Below are 21,310 nucleotides of genomic sequence, written 5' to 3' on the forward strand. Positions count from 1 at the left end.
TATGGTATGGCTCTTCCCAAGCAATCTACCGATGCCAAAGACATTCTGGGACATCGCTCTGCATTTCAGCACATCTTGTGCGCCCTCAATGTATACTACCAATCGAGCCATCCATCATGGAAGAATATAATTTTTTTAATTTTGAAATTGGAAATGTCGTCAATACCCTTAACTAAGTGGGCTTTACTCAAGTTTGCTGTACAACATTCAAAGAGGGATCTGGTCAATAGCAGCTCCCGTAACCCTATAAAGCCAAATGTTAGCCATCATCCACCAACGTATCTCAACAATTCAAGGGACAACATACAAGAACGATCCATTGGAAGGCTTGCTGATAACCATAGCCTGCTCCAACTTCTCCTTACTGATATCGGGGAACTTCTTAAGATAATACTCATCCCGAAGCGCAGCAGTCACAGCCTCCACCTTACCCTGAGGCAACATGTGAACAGTGCAACCACCCCACCCAGCACCAGTCAACCGACTACCCCAAGTACCCGCACGACGGGCAATGGCGCAGATCTCATCAACCTCCGGCGCACTGCAGTCATACGCCGTACGACACGACTCCTGCGACTCATTCAGCAACTGGCCAAGATAGTGGATCCGCTTCTCATCCAGCTGAGTCGCCTTGCTCAGACAGGCCTTGAAATCCAGCACGCGGCGCGCCTCCTTGAAACAGTGCAGTGCGCGCTGGCGCAGCTGGAACCGCTCCGCCTGCACGGGGAATGCAGAGAGATAAGTTGCTTCCAGCTCGGCGACGGTGATGCTGAGGAGCTGGGCCATTTCTTCGCGGGTGTAACCCTCTTCCTGCGTGAACAGGTCCATGGTTGCTTGGATGACGGAGTCGATTTGGTACTCCAGGGGATCCTGGAGACGTTCTTCTTTGGTCATGAGCGCGTTGTGGAAGTTGCGGAGACTGTAGCCGAGGGAGCTGTTGTCTTTTGAGAGAGTGACGCCGTTGTGTTTGGCGAGGATCACAGCGGCGAGGGTGCACTCTGCGACGCGCAGGTTGTAGTGGCGGGGTGCGGTGTCGGCTTTGTTGGAGGTGACGAAGCTCTGGGCCATGAGGAAGGTGATTTCATCGGAGGAGGTGGGGATTGGGACGTGCTGGGCTTTGAATTGGGGGAAGAATTGAGTGTAAAGTAGGTAGCCGCGCTTGGAGAAGATGGACGCTGCTTGGTCCATGCTGGAATTTTGAACGAGGTTAGTTATCGGGGATTTTAAGTAGTGTCGGTTTATTAAACTTACCCGCCGGAGTAGACACCGACAGCGCGCTCTGAGACAACGGCCAGATCCAAGAGATCTTGCTTGGAAACGTTGTGGTTATTGGCCTTCATGACAGCTAAGGCACTGGCGCACACGAAGGCAGCACTGCTGGAGATACCACCACCAGGAGGCACATTGCCGTCGACCAGGATCTGCATGCTGGCAGGGACAAGCGAGCCCTCGGCCGTCTGCTTGCGCAGGAACTTAATGGCACCTGACAGACCGGCGCGGAAGTAGTTCACCCACTCGTGCTTCTTGGGGTCGATCTCGACGTCCTTGTTGTGGGGCACGGTGAACTCGCGCGAGGGGAACTTCTCTGGTGAGACATTGGCGATTGTGATGGTGGTTTCCTCGGCGTTGCCAGGGACCACCTTGACGGCCATGATCACGTCGACACTAACGGCAGTCGGCAGGACATCGTAGAGCGAGTAGTCGATGTGCTCGCCGATGATGTTCACGCGGCCGGGACTGCGGGCCACGAAGTCCGGACGGTGGTTATAGGTCTTGTTGAACTGGGTAATCAGATTGGTCCATCGCTGCTGGTGTTCCGGTGCAACCGAATTCACCGAGGCGTCGTCTGTTGCGTAGACTTCCGCGATGGATTCTGTCTGCGGCACGAGCTCCTGCGGGGGTGACATGGCGGGGTAGGTAGTATGTAGAGAGTAGAGAAGAAGGTGAACAACGAGGACACGGGAATCAGGGGAGATTAATAAACAAACGAGCCAAAAGCTACAGTCGTATTTTCACCGTGTCCCTTGGAGAGACATACGCCCCATGTTCCCCGGGTAAAGGCAGCAAAATGGTGGGGTTCTTTTCTGATTTTTTGCCTTTTGGGATCCCGTTGACCAATGCGAGGCGGTTTGCGGGGGAGAGCCATCGTCTTGTTCCGGACTCTTAATTTATGAATAACTCCACGTCCCCTGATTGGTGCGCTCGTTTCCTTCTCGCGGGACTTTTCTACCCGATTAGGCGATGACGCCAGGTACCATATTTCGACACATCTTTCGGTGACTGCCCAGGTGCTACGGAGTACATGGGTGATCTTCTGTATTGGCATACAGGAACCAGCCCCTCGCCCTGATAGCCTAGATTCACTTTCCCCCTGTTCTTGATCGGGAATTTACGAGGTAGTGTGGCGGGACAGAAGGCATGCCGAGAAAGTGGGCCTACATCTTCCGCGAGAATCGGCATTCATCCGGCCCGACAGGACCGGGAAATGAAGCTCGGCGGGCATGGGGGATTAGGTAGTAACCGGGTACGAGCAATTCTTGGTCATAAAATGCCAACCCGAAATACATCGGGATCCACCGATGCTGGTCTGAACATGAAACCTTCCTATCTCCGAGAAGGTTAGGTTGGAAGCTACCTACTACCGCATAGAGACTCGGACATTAACGTACATGATGTAGAAATACATGGAACTACGTATACTTATCACCACAACTGTTAGTTCAACTTCTCCTTAACTCACTACTACTCTAAGACTACTCGAACCAAGTTGTCGTAAGTGCTTTCCCCGATCTACAAGAAGCGCCTTTAACTACGTGCAAGGAATCCATTCTAATATGGCTTAGGTCATGAAGGACCCCCGCGAAGACAAACTGGACTTCCTGATCCCAGGATCAGATTCTTTATGAATGTTCGATTCCTTCGGAAAATTCAAGCCTGTTCGGAATTATTAAAAGGAGAACAGACATATATTTGAATATGGCAGGGGTCTTCAAATAAATGCGGATGCCTTCGCGGCGATCATATTCATAGACTATATTCTACGACAAGGTATACAGCGAGAGGAATGGATTCAAATTAACCTGAAAGCGTTGGAAAAGTCCCCCAAGGACAATCCAAATATGCGTCACGAATATGAACAAGATCTTAAGCTCGTGAAAACAAGTATTATATCGTTCTTGGAATGGTGACATAACCTTGAGAGTCAGCTTCCCCAGAAGCCACTGAAGAGGATCTACGATAAGATTCGACAAACCCCTTCCTGGTATCTTCGAAAGGAGCTCATTCAGGATTGTATGGAGAGGGGCGGTTGCTGTGCTTGAGGCTGCGGATGTTGCGAAAAGCGTTGTCTCACTAGTAAGGGAAAGGGTACCGGGCACTGCACGGTGGAGTGTGGGTGCTGTGAAGTTAATCGCGGTAGAGCGATGACTGACATCGAACGAAGTTTGATTGTGGACAATCTGTTGGCAATGTTGAGTACTCAAAACCCCGCCCATCGGTTGACAATGACAGAGGCATATTTTTCCGAGCCGGATATCTTTGGGCTGGGAAAGATGTTGATAGTGAGATCAATTGCATGGTACTGGAAGAAAAGGGGATTATCTTGGCAGTGGAAAAGAGAGTCGAAATGATTTGAATGATATGTCTTGGGCATTGCTCTTGGGACGGGTTTCTTTAAGATCTTAATTTCTCACTATAGCCTTTGCCTGTAGTGGCTGTGGTAGGTTCATCTTGTAGCTATAGTCTTTAGTGCTGACTTTGCCAATATGTAGTCAAGAATGACATGATATGTTTAGATCTCTCCACCAGTAGACTTTTGATAGAGCCACTTGAGGCTACGGGTCATGGCTAGGCGTTAGTAGATAAATGTGAATATCAAAGGCATGAGATCGGATATCGAAGTATTACATTGAAGAAATGCGTTTAGATAGCTCAACCTACAGCAGTCTAATGAAACTAGCGTGCTATTTTAAATATTGTCTATAGGGGCATTAGCATATTATACATCCAAATACTCCAAAGCATATTGAAGCTGACACTATGTGAAAGCGCAAGATAGCTGAAAAGATAGCTCTGGGGCGGGGGACATAGCTAGAAACCTTAGACAGAAGATCATAAGGAAGCTATACAGAGATAGTACAGTATTCTCATTATAAGAATCAATGTGATATAGATACCTGTAGCGCTACCGTTCTTATTGCTTAAGTAACACAAAAGCCTCTTCATCACTTTTATAAAGGTGGTGTGTTCTGTTATGTATGGATGAAACAGTATCATAGGCACTGGTATGGATGGGAAACTTCAAGAGACCAAGGAATTTAGGTAATTCTGAGGGTTCGTGTTGGAAAATAACAAAAAATTTCATTCCAAATCCAAAGTGGCATACTCGCCTTTGTACACTAGCCCGTGTAGTTACGCTTACTCCATCCAGGGTTAGTACATCGTTTAATCTGGAAGAAAATAGCTTTATTTCGAAGCCGAAAAGTCACCATGCTTTGAGTAGTACTGAATGAGAATGTGGTGTTGGTCAAATCCAAGCTATCTACTGCACGTATTTGCTCTATTAAGAGTTATTCAGAGTTAACACCTGGGATATAGTATGGGAAACCCTAGGGTGCTTTATTGAACATTATGGGTCACCATAGCGGTTAATCTCTATATGAAAGAGTTGAGAATCCTTCTTATTATCTCCGTGGAAAATATACCCTGATGGGAATCCCGTTTGAGCAAACAGCCTACAACATACACATGCAATGGTCGAGGATGCTTATACAAATTTCAATATATTCCCAGTAGGTCTGTTTGGATGACAAAAGAAAAGGGTGAAAATGAGCTAAGCGGAAGTACTTATGTAAATTGAATATCAACAGATGCCCAAGCAAGGGATCAATAACATCGCATCCAAGCCACAACGCCCTTACTTTATATACGGAGTGCCGAAGCTTGACCCAGATGCCCGGGCCGATCAAGACCCACTTCACCGAAAAGTTCGGGGAAAATCAGGCTGCAAGGCTCCCATTTGGTTTGAGATTCAAATATATCCCTGACCACCGCGAGACTAATGAAAATATTGATCGTTTCAAATATGTATATAGTTGTTCCAGACTCATGGCCATACAGCCTTTCAGACTGCTGACTCATATTTGCTGTTCCGAGGACAGACGAAAACATCCATCAAATCACATGATTTCTCACCGGCCGAGGTCGGAGGGCGCGGAGAGGCAATGAGCGAATCAAAAGCCCCGAATTGACTGACTCAGAGCGGTCGGACATTTTGGGTTTAAGGCGTTTTCTCGGAATCCCCAGAAAGAGTCACGGCAATCTTCAGCGGTCAATTGTCAACTTTTTTCCTCTCTACTTCACAATCCCTCTCCTCTCCATCTTCCTGGCTTGGCCGTCATTCACAATGATGCCTTTAAGACCATCACAAAGTACCCTGCGGGCCTTCCACCTCCAGAGGCAACTCGCCGGACGCCGACCTTTTTCGACCTCGTTTGTCGCCTCGGCCGTTTCGCCCCACCGCTACGTTCAGAAGCGTAGCCAGAGCACAGCTTCAGCTTCAGCCTCGTGAGTTCTGTCTGGTTTTACACTGCAATTGCAGTTCAGTTTTAATCCGAATAATCGCCAGGGAGTCCAGACCCGTCCCTAGCCCGGCGTTCAACCAGGAACCCCATCGCAATGAGATCTCTCCCTTGCAACACCGCCAGCTCCCCGAGCTTGATGACTCGTATGTTACTCCGACGACGGCTTGGGTATACTGAAACTAATCAATTGGCATGAAGAATGGTTGGAATGAGCGGTGGAGAGATCTTCCACGAAATGATGCTTCGCCAGGGTGTGAAGCACATCTGTGAGTTTTTCATGCTTGATATTGCGCAATTGACTGAATTTTAACGCTTGAAATGCAGTCGGTTACCCTGGTGGTGCCATTCTCCCCGTCTTCGATGCTATCTACAACTCGAAGCACTTCGATTTCCTCCTTCCCAAGCACGAACAGGGTGCCGGTCACATGGCGGAGGGCTACGCTCGCGCCTCTGGCAAGCCCGGTGTTGTTCTCGTTACCTCTGGTCCCGGTGCCACCAACGTTATCACTCCTATGCAAGACGCTATGTCTGATGGTACTCCGATGGTTGTCTTCTGTGGACAGGTTCCCACCAGCGCCATTGGAACCGATTCCTTCCAGGAAGCTGACGTGATTGGCATCTCTCGTGCCTGCACCAAATGGAACGTGATGGTCAAGTCTGTTGGTGAGCTGCCTCGCCGCATCCAGGAAGCCTTCGAGATTGCCACCAGTGGTCGCCCAGGCCCTGTTCTGGTTGATCTGCCCAAGGATGTCACCGCTGGCATTCTCCGGAACCCCATTCCCATGCACAGCACCATTCCCTCGCTCCCCAGCGCCGCGGCAAGGGCAGCCCGTGACTTGAGCCAGAAGCAGCTCGAGAGCACCATTAACCGTGTTGCTAGCCTCGTTAACGTTGCCAAGAAGCCCGTTCTCTACGTTGGACAGGGTCTCCTGGCTCACCCCGAGGGCCCTAAGATCCTGAAGGAATTCGCCGATAAGGCATGCATTCCTGTCACCACCACCCTGCAAGGTCTTGGTGGATTCGATGAATTGGATCCCAAGGCCCTTCACATGCTGGGTATGCACGGATCCGCTTACGCCAACATGGCCATGCAGGAGGCCGATCTCATCATTGCTGTTGGCGCCCGTTTCGATGACCGTGTGACTGGCAGCATCCCCAAGTTTGCTCCCCAAGCCAAGCTTGCCGCTACTGAGGGACGCGGTGGTATTGTCCACTTCGAGATCATGCCCAAGAACATCAACAAGGTCGTTCAAGCCAACGAGGCCGTTGAGGGTGACTGTGCCGCTAACCTTCGTCTTCTTTTGCCTCAAGTCAAGGCCGTTCCTGAGCGTCCTGAGTGGTTCGAGCAGATCAACGACTGGAAGCAGCGCTTCCCTCTGTCGCTCTACGACCGCCAGACTGCGGAAAGCCCTATCAAGCCCCAGGCTGTTATTGAGAAGCTCAGCGACCTTACTGCCCACATGAAGGACAAGACCATCATCACTACCGGTGTCGGTCAGCACCAGATGTGGACTGCCCAGCACTTCCGCTGGCGTCACCCTCGTACCATGATCACCTCCGGTGGTCTTGGTACCATGGGCTTCGGTCTTCCTGCCGCCCTTGGAGCCAAGGTGGCCCGTCCGGACTGCCTGGTCATCGACATCGACGGTGACGCTTCTTTCAACATGACTCTCACTGAGCTTTCCACCGCTGCTCAGTTCAACATTGGTGTCAAGGTTCTCCTGCTCAACAACGAGGAGCAGGGTATGGTCACCCAATGGTAAGTTTATCGTTTCATGGTTCTCCCAGCACTTGAACTTTTACTAATATTATTTTTCTCCAGGCAAAACCTCTTCTATGAGGATCGTTACTCCCACACTCACCAGCAGAACCCCGACTTCGTTCCTCTCGCCAAGGCTATGCGCGTCGCTGCTGACAAGTGCTTCAAGCCTTCCGAGCTTGAGGAGAAGCTCAAGTGGCTGATCGAGCACGACGGTCCTGCCCTTCTGGAGGTCATCACTGACCGCAAGGTGCCCGTTCTCCCTATGGTGCCTTCCGGCCGTGGTCTTCACGAGTTCCTGGTTTACGATGAAGGTATGGAATCTACGCCTTGAACTACATTTGAAATGCCACTAACACATCTATAGCCAAGGATCTCGAGCGCAAGGACCTGATGCGCCAGCGTAATGTGGACTTTGCTGTCCGACAAGAGTAGGTGACAAGTGACTGTCACCTCGAAATTCATATTTCTGTACTTTGATATCCATGGCGTTTCTTGGCCGGTTTACCAAAAGCGATTGGGGCAATGTCTCTTGAAAGATAACCAACAAATTCCTTCACAAAATTGCTCTTGAAGGACTCTTTGGCAGGAAATTTTGGTGCAGTTGGGCTCTCCATGTCTGGAGGTTTGATCTTTGCCATCTCCCTTGGTCGATCTTGGAATTTTTCCTTGCCAGGTTGTCCCTCTTGTATATAATCATCGATGTCTTGGGTCCCTCGATTGGATAGGGGGAAATTGACACGTTCGAGTTCCGTTAAGTAGGAGCAGGTAGTCGTTGAAAACATTCATGTCTTGTTATACCATCCTCAAGGGCGTTACATTTGAACTTTCGTTTAATATGAATCTTGTAGAGACTTGTTGAGCACGGCGAGAGACCGGGATGCCTCTCCAGTTACCTCTAACATATAACCCTGGAAAGAAGTAGGCGTGGTTTACTTCCACCGCTCGGTGCTAACCATGTATACACTTACAGTCCCAGCAGGCGAATAGATCCAGGTAAAAGTGATTCACAGCAAGCCCATTGCCATTGTGTACTCTATGGAGACCTCAAATTCTTGCAAGCGCGGGCTTGGAAGGCTGTCGATCCAACCTCGCCGCCAGTCTTCCTCGTAACAGCAAGGGTAGAGGGCTTTACATTACTCCCAGTCGTCTGGATGCCTTCCCGCTTGTCCCCAGTCCACGATAGCAAGGATTCGAGCTGGTTTGCTACAGGAGACCATGATGTTCCCTCGGCGAAGATCACCATGAGTAAATTTAATGACTATCATCCGGTAACAAATACCTATACGGCTCAATGAATCTCTTTAAAGGAGGAAGCTATGATTGTGGCAAGGAGGAGAACTAGTCGTTAAAATTCGTTGTAGTCGAGAAAGGCCCGGTTTCAGGCTATGACATGGTGAAAATTGGTAAAATGCCTCCGCTAGCGGGTTGGCGCCACTGACACGATTGGAGGGATCTTCCAATATTCCCCCCCCAAGGAAGAGGCAATTACAGCAGGAGTCTCCAGGTACTTCACTTGTAAGACTACCATCATAAGGTTACTAGGTACCCACTCAAGCTAGGACTCAGGAGCTCTAAGCTATAAGCTATAAGCTATAAAACTAGCATCAAAATCCTCTGGGACATGGGATAGAGAACATTATACATACATGTAGCTTATCGACCTCTCCCTTGACACTGTAGACCAATTCTGTGGTCCCTTGAGGATAACGATGAACTGATCAAATTGGAAGGACGGCGGGACAAGATGTTTTTATATCAGCAACGGATACCAAGGTTGTATACGTACACACGTAGGTAAACAGACCTCAATGAGTATGAATACAATCCAAGTACTCACGTACGCACTATTTATAGGGGACAAACGGAGAAGTGACTGCTCCTTCTTTCCTTCCTCTTGCGCACTCTTGCTTCTTCATGCACCATATCTTTCCATTGACGCCCCGGAGTTTGAACCTTTATCATCTCTTCTGCTTCAACCTTCAAACTTCTTCCCGTCCAACATCTCGGCCTATTTCAATCAATTTGAGAAGTCAAACATCTTCTCATAGAAACTCAGCTTGAGATCCTTCTCTTGAGAGTCACTTTGCTTCCACAACCCCAACACTACACCTGAACACCCCTTGACCATGGAGTCTCAGAGGTCAGTCTCAGCTTGCCCTCACTTCTAGCATATATATTAACTGACTAATGAAAGGATCTGCCGTGACTTTGCCAGGGGGCATTGCAGATGGAAGAACTGCAAATTTGCTCATGTGAGCAACAAACAAGGCCAAGGAGCGATCAACCCTGCCAACTCGACTGCGCGTCCCGAGCCCAGACAAGCCCATGGCTTGACAAATTCCGAAAAGTCATTGCGAGCGTGGCAAGCTAGTGTCCCGTTATACACAGCGCGCGTTCGTCCCTCGTCCGGAAAAAAGACGGCCATTTTCCAAAAGGCAAGGCAACTGATCGAATCAAATGCCAGTGTACGGCAAGAGGTCATCCGGACACTGGCTAGTGAGGATGGTCTGAGACTGGTACTGGACCTTGTTCAGGAGAACTTCGAAGACATGGATGATACAACGAGAGACATCATATTCAAGACACAGGTGCTTCCGTTTCTAGAGATAGTGACAAATCCCGAGGTTTCATCTTCGCTGGTGTTGGAGCAGGCAGTGGGCACAATCTACAATGTCTTGTTCGGCCTCGATGGGACTAGAGCGGCACGTTGGCTCAATTTCACCTGTGGCGTGCTCGAAATTGATACCACAAACGAAGGCAGTGCTATGTTACTAGAGGCGACTCTACACACTTTCTCTCGAATTGCGGACCTCAATTCCACGGCACCTATCCAGGATTGTCTTCATGTTGTTGCACAGAGATTCAAAGCCGTCTTCACTTTGATGAACGACAAGGCGGGTATGACTGCTAGACTCTATCAATCTCAGTTGCATCTCGATCATCTTCTCCAACGGATGGAGACTGGGAAGTTGCTTCAGATGGGTATATCCAAACCGACGATCAAAAATGAGAAACCCGTAACATTCATTGCTCAACGCGAGACCCCTGGGGGTAGACACAATAACGACTTTGACGACATCTGCCAAATCAGGATCATGCCTAGCTTCGAGGAGATCTGCTGTCGTCAGACCGAGTACTTGCCTGTCAATGATCCACTTCAATGGCACATTGAAGGTATTGATGGGCTGCTGGATAGGAACTTCCGATTGTTGCGCGAAGACACCGTCGGTCAGCTTCGAGATGCAATCCATCACGAACTCAACCCGCATCCCCAGCTACCACAATTGCGTAGGTTCGTTTACCCCAACTCTCTGGTGGTAAATTTAGGATTCAATTGGCTTTCGGGCCTTTACTTCGAAGTTGACTTCCCCCAGCCTGCTGGAGTGATGAACTACACAGCCCAAGCCAGGGAGATGTGGTGGCAGAACTCAAAACGACTACAGCCCGGTGCACTCGTCTGTCTAGTGATTCAGAAGGATGTGGTGTTGTTTTGTACCGTGACACACCGCGATATGTCACCCCGACGAAACAAAGACCCCGTCAAACCCCAGGATCAGACCCATCCACAGACAAGGACTGAGCCCAGGACTCTTTGGAAGAGCTCCAAGAGAGGCTCGGTCACACTCATGCTGGTGGATTCTAGGGATACCAATGCTGAAGTTGTGTTAGACTTGTTCAGTCCAAAGAAACCCGTTATATCCTTGGTGGAGTTTCCGGGAGTCATACTTCCAGCTTTCGAACCAGCCCTCCGAGCACTCCAATCGATCAAATTAGCCAAAAACCTGCCTTTTTCTGAGCTTTTCGTCCCTTGGGCCTTTGAGAATGCCAATCTACCCAACGTCGCTCCCCCATTGTATGCAGCGCAGCCTGGCTTTGCATTCAATCTCCGCTGTCTCATGGACAATGATGTCAATTTCTACGTCCGCACCAATCAGCCAACTGACATGCAATATGTGCAGGACCATTCAACTCTAGACCGGGCACAGGCTCATGCGTTGGTCAATTGTCTGAAGCGAAAGCTTGGTTTGGTCCAAGGACCACCTGGTACTGGCAAAAGCTACACGGGTGTGGCTCTTATCAAAGTTTTGCTCGCAAACAAAGACGTCGGTACAGCAAGGTTGGGACCCATATTGTGTGTCACATATACCAATCATGCCCTCGATCAGCTTCTTGAGTCTCTCCTAGACAACAACGTGACATCTCAAATCATTCGTATCGGATCTCAATCGAAGTCCGAGAGATTGGAAAGGTTCAACCTCCACACCGTTGCGAAAGAGACTGCAAGAACGAAAATGGAGAAGAAAGAAAGATGGAGCACGGCTGAGAGACTCTCATCGTGCGAAGATGGGTTTCGCGCTCTTGATCTGAAAAAGGACATTCCCATTAGCCGGCTAAAAGCCCATATCCAACGATCAAATTCCCGTCATCACGATCAGCTCTTCTCATTGACCCGTGACGACGGTTTTCAGCAAATGAAGACACATAACCCGCAGACTGCAATTACCTCCTGGCTTGATTCCGGACCGAAAAGAAATGCCTGTCGGAGGACTTTGGAAGAGCTCCAGGAAATCAATGTCTTCAACATGACCCGGCAGGAACGCCAGCTCATTTACAACCACTGGTATCAAGGGTATCGAGCAGAAGTGGATGAGAAGGTTATGCAGATCATTTCGTCGCACAAAACTGCCAAGTTCGGATACGATAACGTCCAGGATGAGATGCATCTTCGTTGCTTGACTCAAGCAGATGTCATTGGGGCCACGACAGCGGGACTTGCTCGCAGGCTGGATATGTTCCGAAGACTCCCATGTAAATTCATGCTATGTGAAGAAGCTGGTGAAGTCCTTGAATCTCATCTGCTTACCGCGTTTCTACCTTCTGTCGAGCATGCAATCCTCATTGGTGATCAGCAACAGCTTCGGCCTCAAGTTCAAAATTATGACCTTTCCAGTGAGAATATTCGGGGTGGCGTGCAATACTCTCTTGATATCTCATTGTTTGAAAGACTAGTATGTTCCAACAAGACCCCCATGGACTGTGGAGTTCCATTCAGCACCTTGGAGACCCAGCGCCGAATGCATCCATCCATCGCTCAGCTCATCCGGGAAACATCGTATCCAAACTTGAAAGATGCACCGTCAGTCTCTCAGTACCCGGAGGTTATGGGAATGCGAAAGAGACTATTTTGGTTGGATCACCGACATCAAGAAGGAGGTTCCTTTGAAGCCGATCTAACGTCAACTTCCCATTGGAACAATTATGAAATTGACATGACTGTTTCCTTGGTCAATCATCTTGTTCAACAAGGCGAATATAAACTTGGAGATATTGCAGTACTGACTCCGTATCTGGGCCAACTCCATCGCCTACGAAAGAGATTGAATGAATTCTGTACCATTCTGATCGGAGACCGTGATCAAAATGACCTTGATCAGGCTGGATTTGGGAATGAAATCAAGGAGAAACCTCCGAGGAAAGCACCTTTGTCCCAAGCTCTTCGGGTGGCCACCGTGGACAACTTTCAAGGGGAAGAGGCTAAGGTTGTCGTGATATCGCTGGTCAGAAGCAATACGAAGAACAACTGCGGCTTTTTACGAACTTCCAATCGGATCAATGTCTTGTTATCGAGGGCACAACACGGCATGTATATCATCGGCAATTCAGAGACCTCAGCCCATGTTCCCATGTGGGCCCAAGTCGTTAAAATCCTGAAAAGGGATCATAACATTGGAAATGTCCTGGAACTGCAATGCCCTCGTCATCTAGATACCCTAATTGCGGTCTCGATGCCAGAAGACTTCCTGAAGTTCTCACCCGAAGGTGGTTGTAATCTGCGCTGCATAAGCCGGCTCACATGTGGACATGCCTGTGTTCAAAAATGCCATTCCGACCTGATGCACAACGCCGTGTTTTGCTTGGAGCATTGCCCTCGACCATTCAGCGGTTGTAACCACTCATGCCCAAAGCGTTGCGGGGACCCCTGCCCAGAAAGATGCACGGTCAATGTGTATCAGAAAGACAGAACGCTGCCATGCGGTCATTTGATGCTGAATCTTCCATGTTGGCAGAGTCAAGACTTGTCCACAGTCCGCTGCTCAGTGCGTGTGAACAAGACCATCCCAGGGTGTAACCATGTCGTACCTCTCTCATGCCATATCGATGTGGAATCCAAGAACTATCGCTGCATCACGCAATGTCGCAACCCTCTGCCTTGCGGGCACTTATGCAAGAAAATGTGTTACCGATGCGTCACGAAAATACCTGACAAGGTGCTAGTGGATCATGGAACGTGCGAGCAACGGTGTGACCGTAATCAATCGACATGCGCTCATTGTTGCAGCGCTACCTGCCACGGGGAGAAGCCATGTCCCCCATGTCAAGCTCCTTGCGATGTGCGATGCGGTCACTCCAAGTGCCCCCGAAAGTGCTATGAGCCGTGTACTCCCTGCGCAGAAGAGAAATGTCTCTCAAAGTGTCCACACAGTATCTGTTCCATGCCATGTGCAGCGCCTTGCGATAATATCCCATGTTCTAAGCGATGCGAGAAGAGGTTGAACTGTGGTCACCGATGTCCCTCGGTATGCGGAGAAAAGTGTCCTCCATCCTCCTTCTGTCAAAGATGCGGAAACAATGACATCAAAACTCATCAAGTCGACTTCATCCAGGGTCAGACATACAAAGAAACCAACCTGGATGAGAACCCATGCATATTTCCTAAGTGTGGACATTTCTTGACAATTGAGAACATGGATGCGCAAATGGATATGGCTAGGCACTACGAAGTCGATGCTGATGGCAAGCCCGTGTCTATCCGGGTATCATCGACTCCTTTCTCTGTTCAAGACATTAAAACGTGCGCCACATGCCGTGGTTCATTGAGGGATATTGCCCGGTATGGCCGACTGATACGTCGAGCTATCCTTGATGAATCGACAAAGAAATTGATTCTTTTACTCAACCGGGAGTATGTTCCTCTCGCGCAGGAGCTTCCTAAGCTCGTCCATGAGCTAAAAGCAACAGAAGACCAGAGAAAATCTCCATGGCCATCGGTGATAGAGATAAATGGCTCGCGAGCCCAACAAATTCAGAACATGGGAGATATCATGGAGGACACAAATCCAGGCAGATGGGATAGGATCCTCAACCTGCGCAAGCGAATTGAAGGTTATCGAGGTCGTGTGAAACCCGAGGAGCAGCCTATTGAAAGAGTTCGCAAAATGCTAGAAAATGCCCGACAACGCAAGAAAACAACAGCCAATATGGACTACATCGACAATGTCCTACAAACCAAAGGCTTCTTACAAGGAACCGCCCTTTTGCTTCGTCTGGACATCATTCTAATTGTTGATCTATTGAGCCTCGTATCCGAAGGACGACCAAGCCAGGTTATGTTAGAGCTTGATTTCCACAAGATCCGGGACGATTGCCAGGCCCTCATCCAACAAGCGACTACTCACCATCGACTTTTGCAGCAAACAGAGGGTCATATTTTCCTTGCACAACTTTATGCCCTCGAACGAGCACATTGCTGCACACGAGACAAGACCATGAAGATTATGCAGCACGGCCAGCTCGCAATTGCCCGAGCCAGGTCTTTGTGCGACGAGCACCCGGGCCAGACACGGGGATTGGCAGGTGAAGTTGACAGTGTCGAGAAAATGTTGCGCGAGGGCACATTCTACACAATTATCACTAATGAGGAACGAATGGCAGTGATCTCTGCGATGGCGCAAGAATTCCAAGGAAGTGGGCATTGGTACTACTGTCGCAATGGACATCCCTTTACAATTGGAGAATGTGGAGGAGCCGAGGAAATGGCTTCTTGTCCTGAGTGCGATGCCCCAGTGGGGGGCGAGTTCCATCAGATGGTAGCGGGTGTTACTCGAGCGTATGATCTGGAACAAGATATGGCCAGATTGAATCTTCGGGAGGGAGGTGGCTGAGTTCTTTGCGCTTTTGCGCTTTTGCGCTTTGCGTGGTTCGACTCCTTTGTGTCTAGGCAGATCAATTAGCTATTTTATGGAAGGGGAGGAATGGAGTGATATTGGCAGGGTCAATTTTATCAAGATAGCTTTTAAAAACTTCTAAGAATCAAAGGAGAATATGGATGAAAAGGCCCCCGATCATCCGAAAGATTGAATGTTGTGAGCAGTCGCTATCCGCTGCCGTAGAGAGTGACGTCTCGGGGAATCCCCAGGTGTCACGCCCAACTAGCTTACACTCCACTCACCTCCTTCCGCTTTCCCCCCTCATTCCCCTTTGATTCTTGTTCCATTGATTCGCAAGACAACTAGCTTCCTAATTGTCTTCGCAGTGCATGTCTTCACCCTGCTCTCCCTCCCCCTAGCTTCCACCCCTCATCCGTTCCACGATGGCTAGCCCACCACCCGTCACCGAGGACCAGAACCGCCTCCTCGAGGAGGCATTGGGGGTGGTGAGGCAGCAGTCGAGTCTCATGCGCAAATGTCTAGAGACTCCTGGCAAGCTCATGGATGCGCTCAAATGCGGGTAAGCGCCCCGACGAAACCCCCCAAGGCAGCGATCTCCGAACGTGCGCAAACGAGCCGTGTGCTGACAGCTTGGTGAAATGTGCCTCTACAGATCGACTCTTGTCTCCGAACTACGAACCCCCAGTCTCGGCCCGAAGCAATATTACGAATTGTACATGGCCGTCTTTGATGCGCTGCGACACCTTTCCGTCTACCTAAAGGAGAACCACCCCGTCAACCACCTTGCCGACCTCTACGAACTCGTCCAGTATGCTGGCAACATCGTCCCTCGATTGTACCTGATGATTACCGTGGGTACTGTCTACATGTCTGTCGAAGATGCGCCGGTCAAGGAGATCATGAAGGACATGATGGAGATGAGCCGAGGTGTTCAGCATCCCATCCGTGGCCTGTTCCTGCGGTACTACCTTTCCGGTCAAGCGCGAGATCATTTGCCCTTGGGCACCGGGGATGGTCCGGAGGGTAATATGCAGGACTCGATCAACTTTGTTTTGACGAATTTCGTGGAGATGAACAAGCTCTGGGTTCGACTGCAGCACCAAGGCCCCTCACGAGAGCGGGAGAGGCGGATACAAGAAAGACGCGAACTCGAGCTGCTTGTGGGTAGCAACATTGTGCGACTCAGTCAGCTGGTTGATCTTGAGGGGTATAAATCTGGCATTTTGCAAGCACTCCTCGAGCAGGTTGTACAATGCCGCGACATCCTAGCGCAAGAGTATCTCTTGGAAGGTATGGATTTATGCTTCTCCTTCCTGGAAAGATTATTGCTGCGCGATTGGTTTACTAACGCTTCTCGAAGTTATAACGAAGGTCTTCCCTGATGAGTTCCACCTTCACACTCTCGACCTTTTATTATCTGCTATCGCCAGGCTTAACCAGAACGTGGATTTGAAGAAAATTGTCATTGGTCTTATGGACCGCTTGTCGTCTTACGCAGCAAGAGAAGCGGACTCGACTGCGGAGCCAGAAGCTCGGAAACAAAGCGAGCAAGAAGCCGTCACTAAGCTTTTGCAAAAGCTCGAGCTTGCCAAAGAGACCAATGTTCAACAACCAAAGAATGAAGATGTCGATAAAACCAAGGAAAATGGGGCTGAGAATGGCAAAGAAGAACCAGCCAAAGAAAGCACCGAGCCTTCTGAGTCTACGACCACGACAGAAGAAAAGGAAGTCGAAAATGATGACAGTGCTAAATCTGCAGTTCCATCAGAAATCAAGCTGTACGATATCTTTTACGACCAGGTGGTGAATTTGATCAAGACGCGCGCATTGCCGATTCAAGATACCATGGCGCTGTTGGTATCACTTGTTAACCTGGCACTGAACACTTACCCGGACCGGTTAGAGTATGTTGATCAGGTCCTGGACTTTGCAACACAAAAGACTGCCGAATACACTGATCATGCTGATTTGCATTCTGCGCCAACTCAACAACACATCCTTCACCTCCTCAATGCCCCTCTCAAATCATACATCTCAATCTTCACAGCATTGACACTGCCACATTACTTGCCGCTTCTGTCTTCACAGTCGTACCCCACAAGGAGGGCTGTTGCGGGCGAGATTATTCGCAGCCTTCTGAAGAACAGGATTTCGGTGTCCACAACGGAAGACCTTGATCGCGTGCTTCAGGCGGCAAGAGTGTTGATCAAGGAAGGTATGCAGCAGTCTGTTGGATATCCCGGGTCACAGTCCCATCGCCGGGGAGGAGAGACCGACGAGACAGTAGAAGAGCAAGGATGGCTTGCGAGATTCGTGCATTTGATTCGGGGATCGGACAATGACACTCAACTAAAGGTAGGATTATCTAGCAGAGCATTTGTTGTGATGAAAACTAACAGTATGTGACAGCTTCTCCAAGCAACGCGCAAGGCGTTCGCGGAGGGTAACGAACGCATCCGCTACACAACGCCTGCAATCATAACAGTCTCAATCCGATTGGCCCGCAAGTTGAAGTCGCGTGAGCATTACGATGATAACTGGCAGTCACAATCTTCTGCGCTATATCGCTTCATGCACCAAAGCATAAACAACCTCTACCAGCGCGTGAATCCAGGCTGCGCTGATCTTGCACTGCGATTGTTTGTGATGTCTGGTGAAGTCGCAGATCAGACAGGATTTGAAGAAGTCAGTTACGAGTTCTTCGCGCAAGCATTTACCATCTACGAAGATGCGATCAGCGATTCGCGTGCCCAATTCCAGGCCGTTTGCATTATCTCAGGTGCCCTGCATGGAAGTCGCGGATTCTCCAAGGAGAATTATGACACACTTATCACTAAAGCTGCGCTGCACGGAAGCAAGCTTCTCAAGAAGCCTGACCAATGCCGCGCGGTTTATCTTGCAAGTCACCTCTGGTGGGTAGTTGAGAACCCTCAACGTGGAGAAGAAGATCCCAAAGATGTAAGTTTCAACATGATATCTAATATCTATGTATGTTTTCGCTAATATAATTCCTGCAGCTCTACCGCGATGGCAAACGAGTCCTGGAGTGCCTCCAACGTGCTCTTCGTGTGGCCGATGCTTGCATGGATGCCGCTGTCTCCGTCGAGCTCTTTGTGGAAATCCTCAACCGCTATGTGTACTATTTCGACCAGCAGAACGAGACCGTCACCACGAAATACCTGAACGGCCTCATCGAACTCATTCACTCCAACCTGCAGACCAACGAAGATGAGCCAAACGCGAGCCTCGACGGTCCGAAGCGCCACTTCCAGCGCACGCTGGAGTATATCCGCTCTCGCGAGTACGAGGGTATTGTGACGGACCCCCCAAAGTAATCGCCAGATGGATGGCCCAGGCCATGTCCGTCAGGGCAACCCCCAGTAATCCTCAGGATTGATTGTATGTGATGTGTAACGTGGGATTTCTGCTTTCATCCGGGCAGGAATCCCTTCTCTGCTACTTTATTTCCTTGGTGTCTTTTCTCTTCTCTCGTTCCTGGAAGCCTGCCGATTGATTCTCGTGTTGCTTTCGTTCCCAGTATATACAAGTGTATCATTGTCTCCGGATAACACCATACCCTTCTTACCGTGAATTGTATCTGCTCATAGACAGCCTTTTTTTTACTTTTTTTTACAATCGAATAAGCACCCGAATAGCGCAGATATCGATCAAGTCATTACACAAGGCCATAAACGTGGCTGGCCATCTGAAATACTTCATTCGGCCACCCTGCTTTCCAAGGCTGGTCCTAGGTACTCTGACTGGGTACTTGTTAAGACCTCTGTCAGAGTGATTCAGTATCGTAGTCTTTTCCCAGCTTGAAGCCAGGCATTTCAAGGCAGAAAATTCGATTTTAGTTCAGACCGACCCCTGGGCCTTCACAGATGTAGCAACCCGAGCATTGCACGTGATTACATTCCCGCTTGAATGCAGGAGCACATTGAGGATTGTGATCTACCGATCTGGGGGACACACTGCTCAAGCATGGAACCATTGCCTGGAACTTATAAGGCCACCATCAAGCTTATTGAATCAGCTCGGCTTACTCCAACCGAGCACTCGATCTGGAGAGCCTTTTTAGACGAGGCCGTGAACGCGGAATGCGCCGCCCAATATATCTGGCAAAGAATCCATAATGGTTCGGGACATCCTCCCGAGCAGGTATTGGGCGAGCTCAAACTCCAATGGAAGCAAGTTGTCACTAAACGTGAGTTGGAATGGGATGTACTCTTACGTCTCCACTAATCACCACATTAGTGGCGAAGCCAGACCAAGTGTGGCCCAAGGAACAAAGCCTGGTCGAAGCTCGGGACGATTTGCACTGCTTCATGCTGGATCAGAAGCCATCGGGTCCAAATGCATCCACTCGTTTTGATCATGCCTGGGTGATCCCACCGAGCCTTTTTGATGGCAGTGACATGGATCCGCAGGTAGGTATTTATTAGCCATCGGTACACTAAGATTGAAGGACATACTCTGATCTAACGAGGATATACATCATGCTGCTATTAGGGTCCGCTATATGCCCTTCTACAAGCATTTTTGACCCCTGCCATAACTTCCAAGCTTCAGACCATTCTGCGAACTAAACAAACGGACGCTCGCCTAAGAAACCTGTTCCTGCTCTCTCCTAGCGTTCATTTGGCTTTTAGAAATGGACACATCCAAATCTTTCCTATAACTGACACCGAAGACCGTTGGAATGATGAAACCGAGACCAGAATCAAAACAGCGAGCAAAGTTTATGTCTGTGATTCCAGGGATCTTGGATTACACCACAAGTACTTGGGACTAATTTGATAATATTATTTCGCCTCCAGACTATTCCCCGAGCCTTGTACCTCGCTCTTCCTCAGCGATGGCAGCTTATGGGACCGGACAATGCAGATGTTCATAATGGAAACGCGGGACGTCAGTCTACCTCTTCCAGATCCATTCCTATTACGGACACACTTTCGCATGGCAGCGTCGTTGCATTTATTCCACGTCGAAGAACAAATTTCTAAGGGATGGCCCTCACCCTCGTTGTGTATGGAATATCGATCCTCTATCTGCATATGGGACTGTAGAGCTAATCTAGTCACTTCGGATAGTCCACTTCAGCGCAACAACACAGAAGAAATTACGCTCTGTCTGGTACCTTGTACCAAAGGTGATACGTGTCCAATGTTATCATGTGCTCCTGAAAATAGGCAGCCTACTCTACCCACGGACTTTCACAGGCCTCGTGCACCAGCTTCCGTTCGGGCTGTATGCAAAAAGATGTACTCGCTCACCTCTTAACGAGACCGAGACATTGCGCCTAGTCGAAAACTACAGTTCAATCCCCGCACCTCTCTGGGTGGATAATTACCAAGGAACGCACTACATCCTTATCATGACAACCGTGCCTGGACAAACACTGGAGACAGTGTTCCACCGACTCTCATACTCGGAACGTGACCAGCTATCCAAAGACTTGAAGCACATTTTGCCGCAGCTTCGGTGCATTCCAAACCAGACTTCATACGCCTTCAGCAACAGTCACGGAGGCCCGCTAACAGATCATCGTTTGCCATCCGGTACATGTGGCCCGTTCCGTTTGATTTCCGAATTCCACGCTTTCCTCGTCCATAAATACGTGCGCGTGGAGACGAAAGAAAAGATTTCGGCCGTCCATGACCGTCAATACCGCTCAGTCTTCACCCATGCGGATCTGCACCCTAGTAATATTATTATTGATCGCGGACGCCTGTCGGGAATTGTGGATTGGGAATGCGCTGGCTTTTATCCCGAGTACTGGGAGTTTACGAAGGCAATGTATGGCGCAGAACGGTTCCCGGAAATTCGACAGGTTATTCGTGATGCGTTCTCAGGGGATAGTTATGAATCGGAGTTGGAGGCTGAGACGCTACTATGGAATGACACACCGCTGGGTATATAGGTTGTTAGCTGGGAAATAAACCAAGAGATGGTGCCTACTGTGAATGTCAGAGGCTGTGGTAGCAGTCTTTTGAAAGATTTTGCATTATCGTCAT

The 21,310-nt window shown here is 49.3% G+C and overlaps 5 protein-coding genes across 5 annotated transcripts; 4 read left to right on the forward strand and 1 right to left on the reverse strand.

Moving 5' to 3' along the window:
- Positions 1–207: 207 nt before the first annotated feature.
- On the reverse strand, positions 208–1,907 carry N7457_000170 (uncharacterized protein; the record flags this gene model as incomplete). The annotated part of the gene is made up of 3 exons (XM_057171238.1): positions 208–244; positions 308–1,189; positions 1,252–1,907. The coding sequence occupies 3 exons, from the start codon at positions 1,905–1,907 to the stop codon at positions 208–210; spliced, it is 1,575 nt and encodes a 524-aa protein (XP_057035141.1).
- A 3,497-nt stretch (positions 1,908–5,404) lies between these two features.
- On the forward strand, positions 5,405–7,776 carry N7457_000171 (acetolactate synthase catalytic subunit; the record flags this gene model as incomplete). Its single annotated transcript, XM_057171239.1, has 6 exons — positions 5,405–5,565; positions 5,627–5,725; positions 5,781–5,848; positions 5,907–7,341; positions 7,405–7,655; positions 7,709–7,776. The coding sequence occupies 6 exons, from the start codon at positions 5,405–5,407 to the stop codon at positions 7,774–7,776; spliced, it is 2,082 nt and encodes a 693-aa protein (XP_057035142.1).
- Positions 7,777–9,470: 1,694 nt separating this feature from the next.
- Positions 9,471–15,287, forward strand: N7457_000172 (putative NF-X1 finger and helicase domain protein; the record flags this gene model as incomplete). Its single annotated transcript, XM_057171240.1, has 3 exons — positions 9,471–9,484; positions 9,572–13,252; positions 14,117–15,287. The coding sequence occupies 3 exons, from the start codon at positions 9,471–9,473 to the stop codon at positions 15,285–15,287; spliced, it is 4,866 nt and encodes a 1,621-aa protein (XP_057035143.1).
- Positions 15,288–15,674: 387 nt separating this feature from the next.
- On the forward strand, positions 15,675–18,628 carry N7457_000173 (vacuolar protein sorting-associated protein 35; the record flags this gene model as incomplete). Its single annotated transcript, XM_057171241.1, has 5 exons — positions 15,675–15,852; positions 15,946–16,583; positions 16,654–17,648; positions 17,703–18,251; positions 18,311–18,628. Exons 1-5 carry the CDS (start codon positions 15,716–15,718, stop codon positions 18,626–18,628), a joined length of 2,637 nt encoding a protein of 878 aa, XP_057035144.1. The 5' UTR covers positions 15,675–15,715.
- Positions 18,629–19,277: 649 nt separating this feature from the next.
- Positions 19,278–21,216, forward strand: N7457_000174 (uncharacterized protein; the record flags this gene model as incomplete). The annotated part of the gene is made up of 5 exons (XM_057171242.1): positions 19,278–19,500; positions 19,551–19,723; positions 19,806–20,074; positions 20,114–20,320; positions 20,397–21,216. 5 exons carry the CDS (start codon positions 19,278–19,280, stop codon positions 21,214–21,216), a joined length of 1,692 nt encoding a protein of 563 aa, XP_057035145.1.
- Between the last annotated feature and the right edge of the window lie 94 nt (positions 21,217–21,310).

The sequence above is a fragment of the Penicillium paradoxum genome (genome assembly GCF_028828445.1).
Source record: "Penicillium paradoxum strain IBT 22861 chromosome Unknown utg000002l_segment0_segment0, whole genome shotgun sequence".
NCBI lineage: Eukaryota > Fungi > Ascomycota > Eurotiomycetes > Eurotiales > Aspergillaceae > Penicillium > Penicillium paradoxum.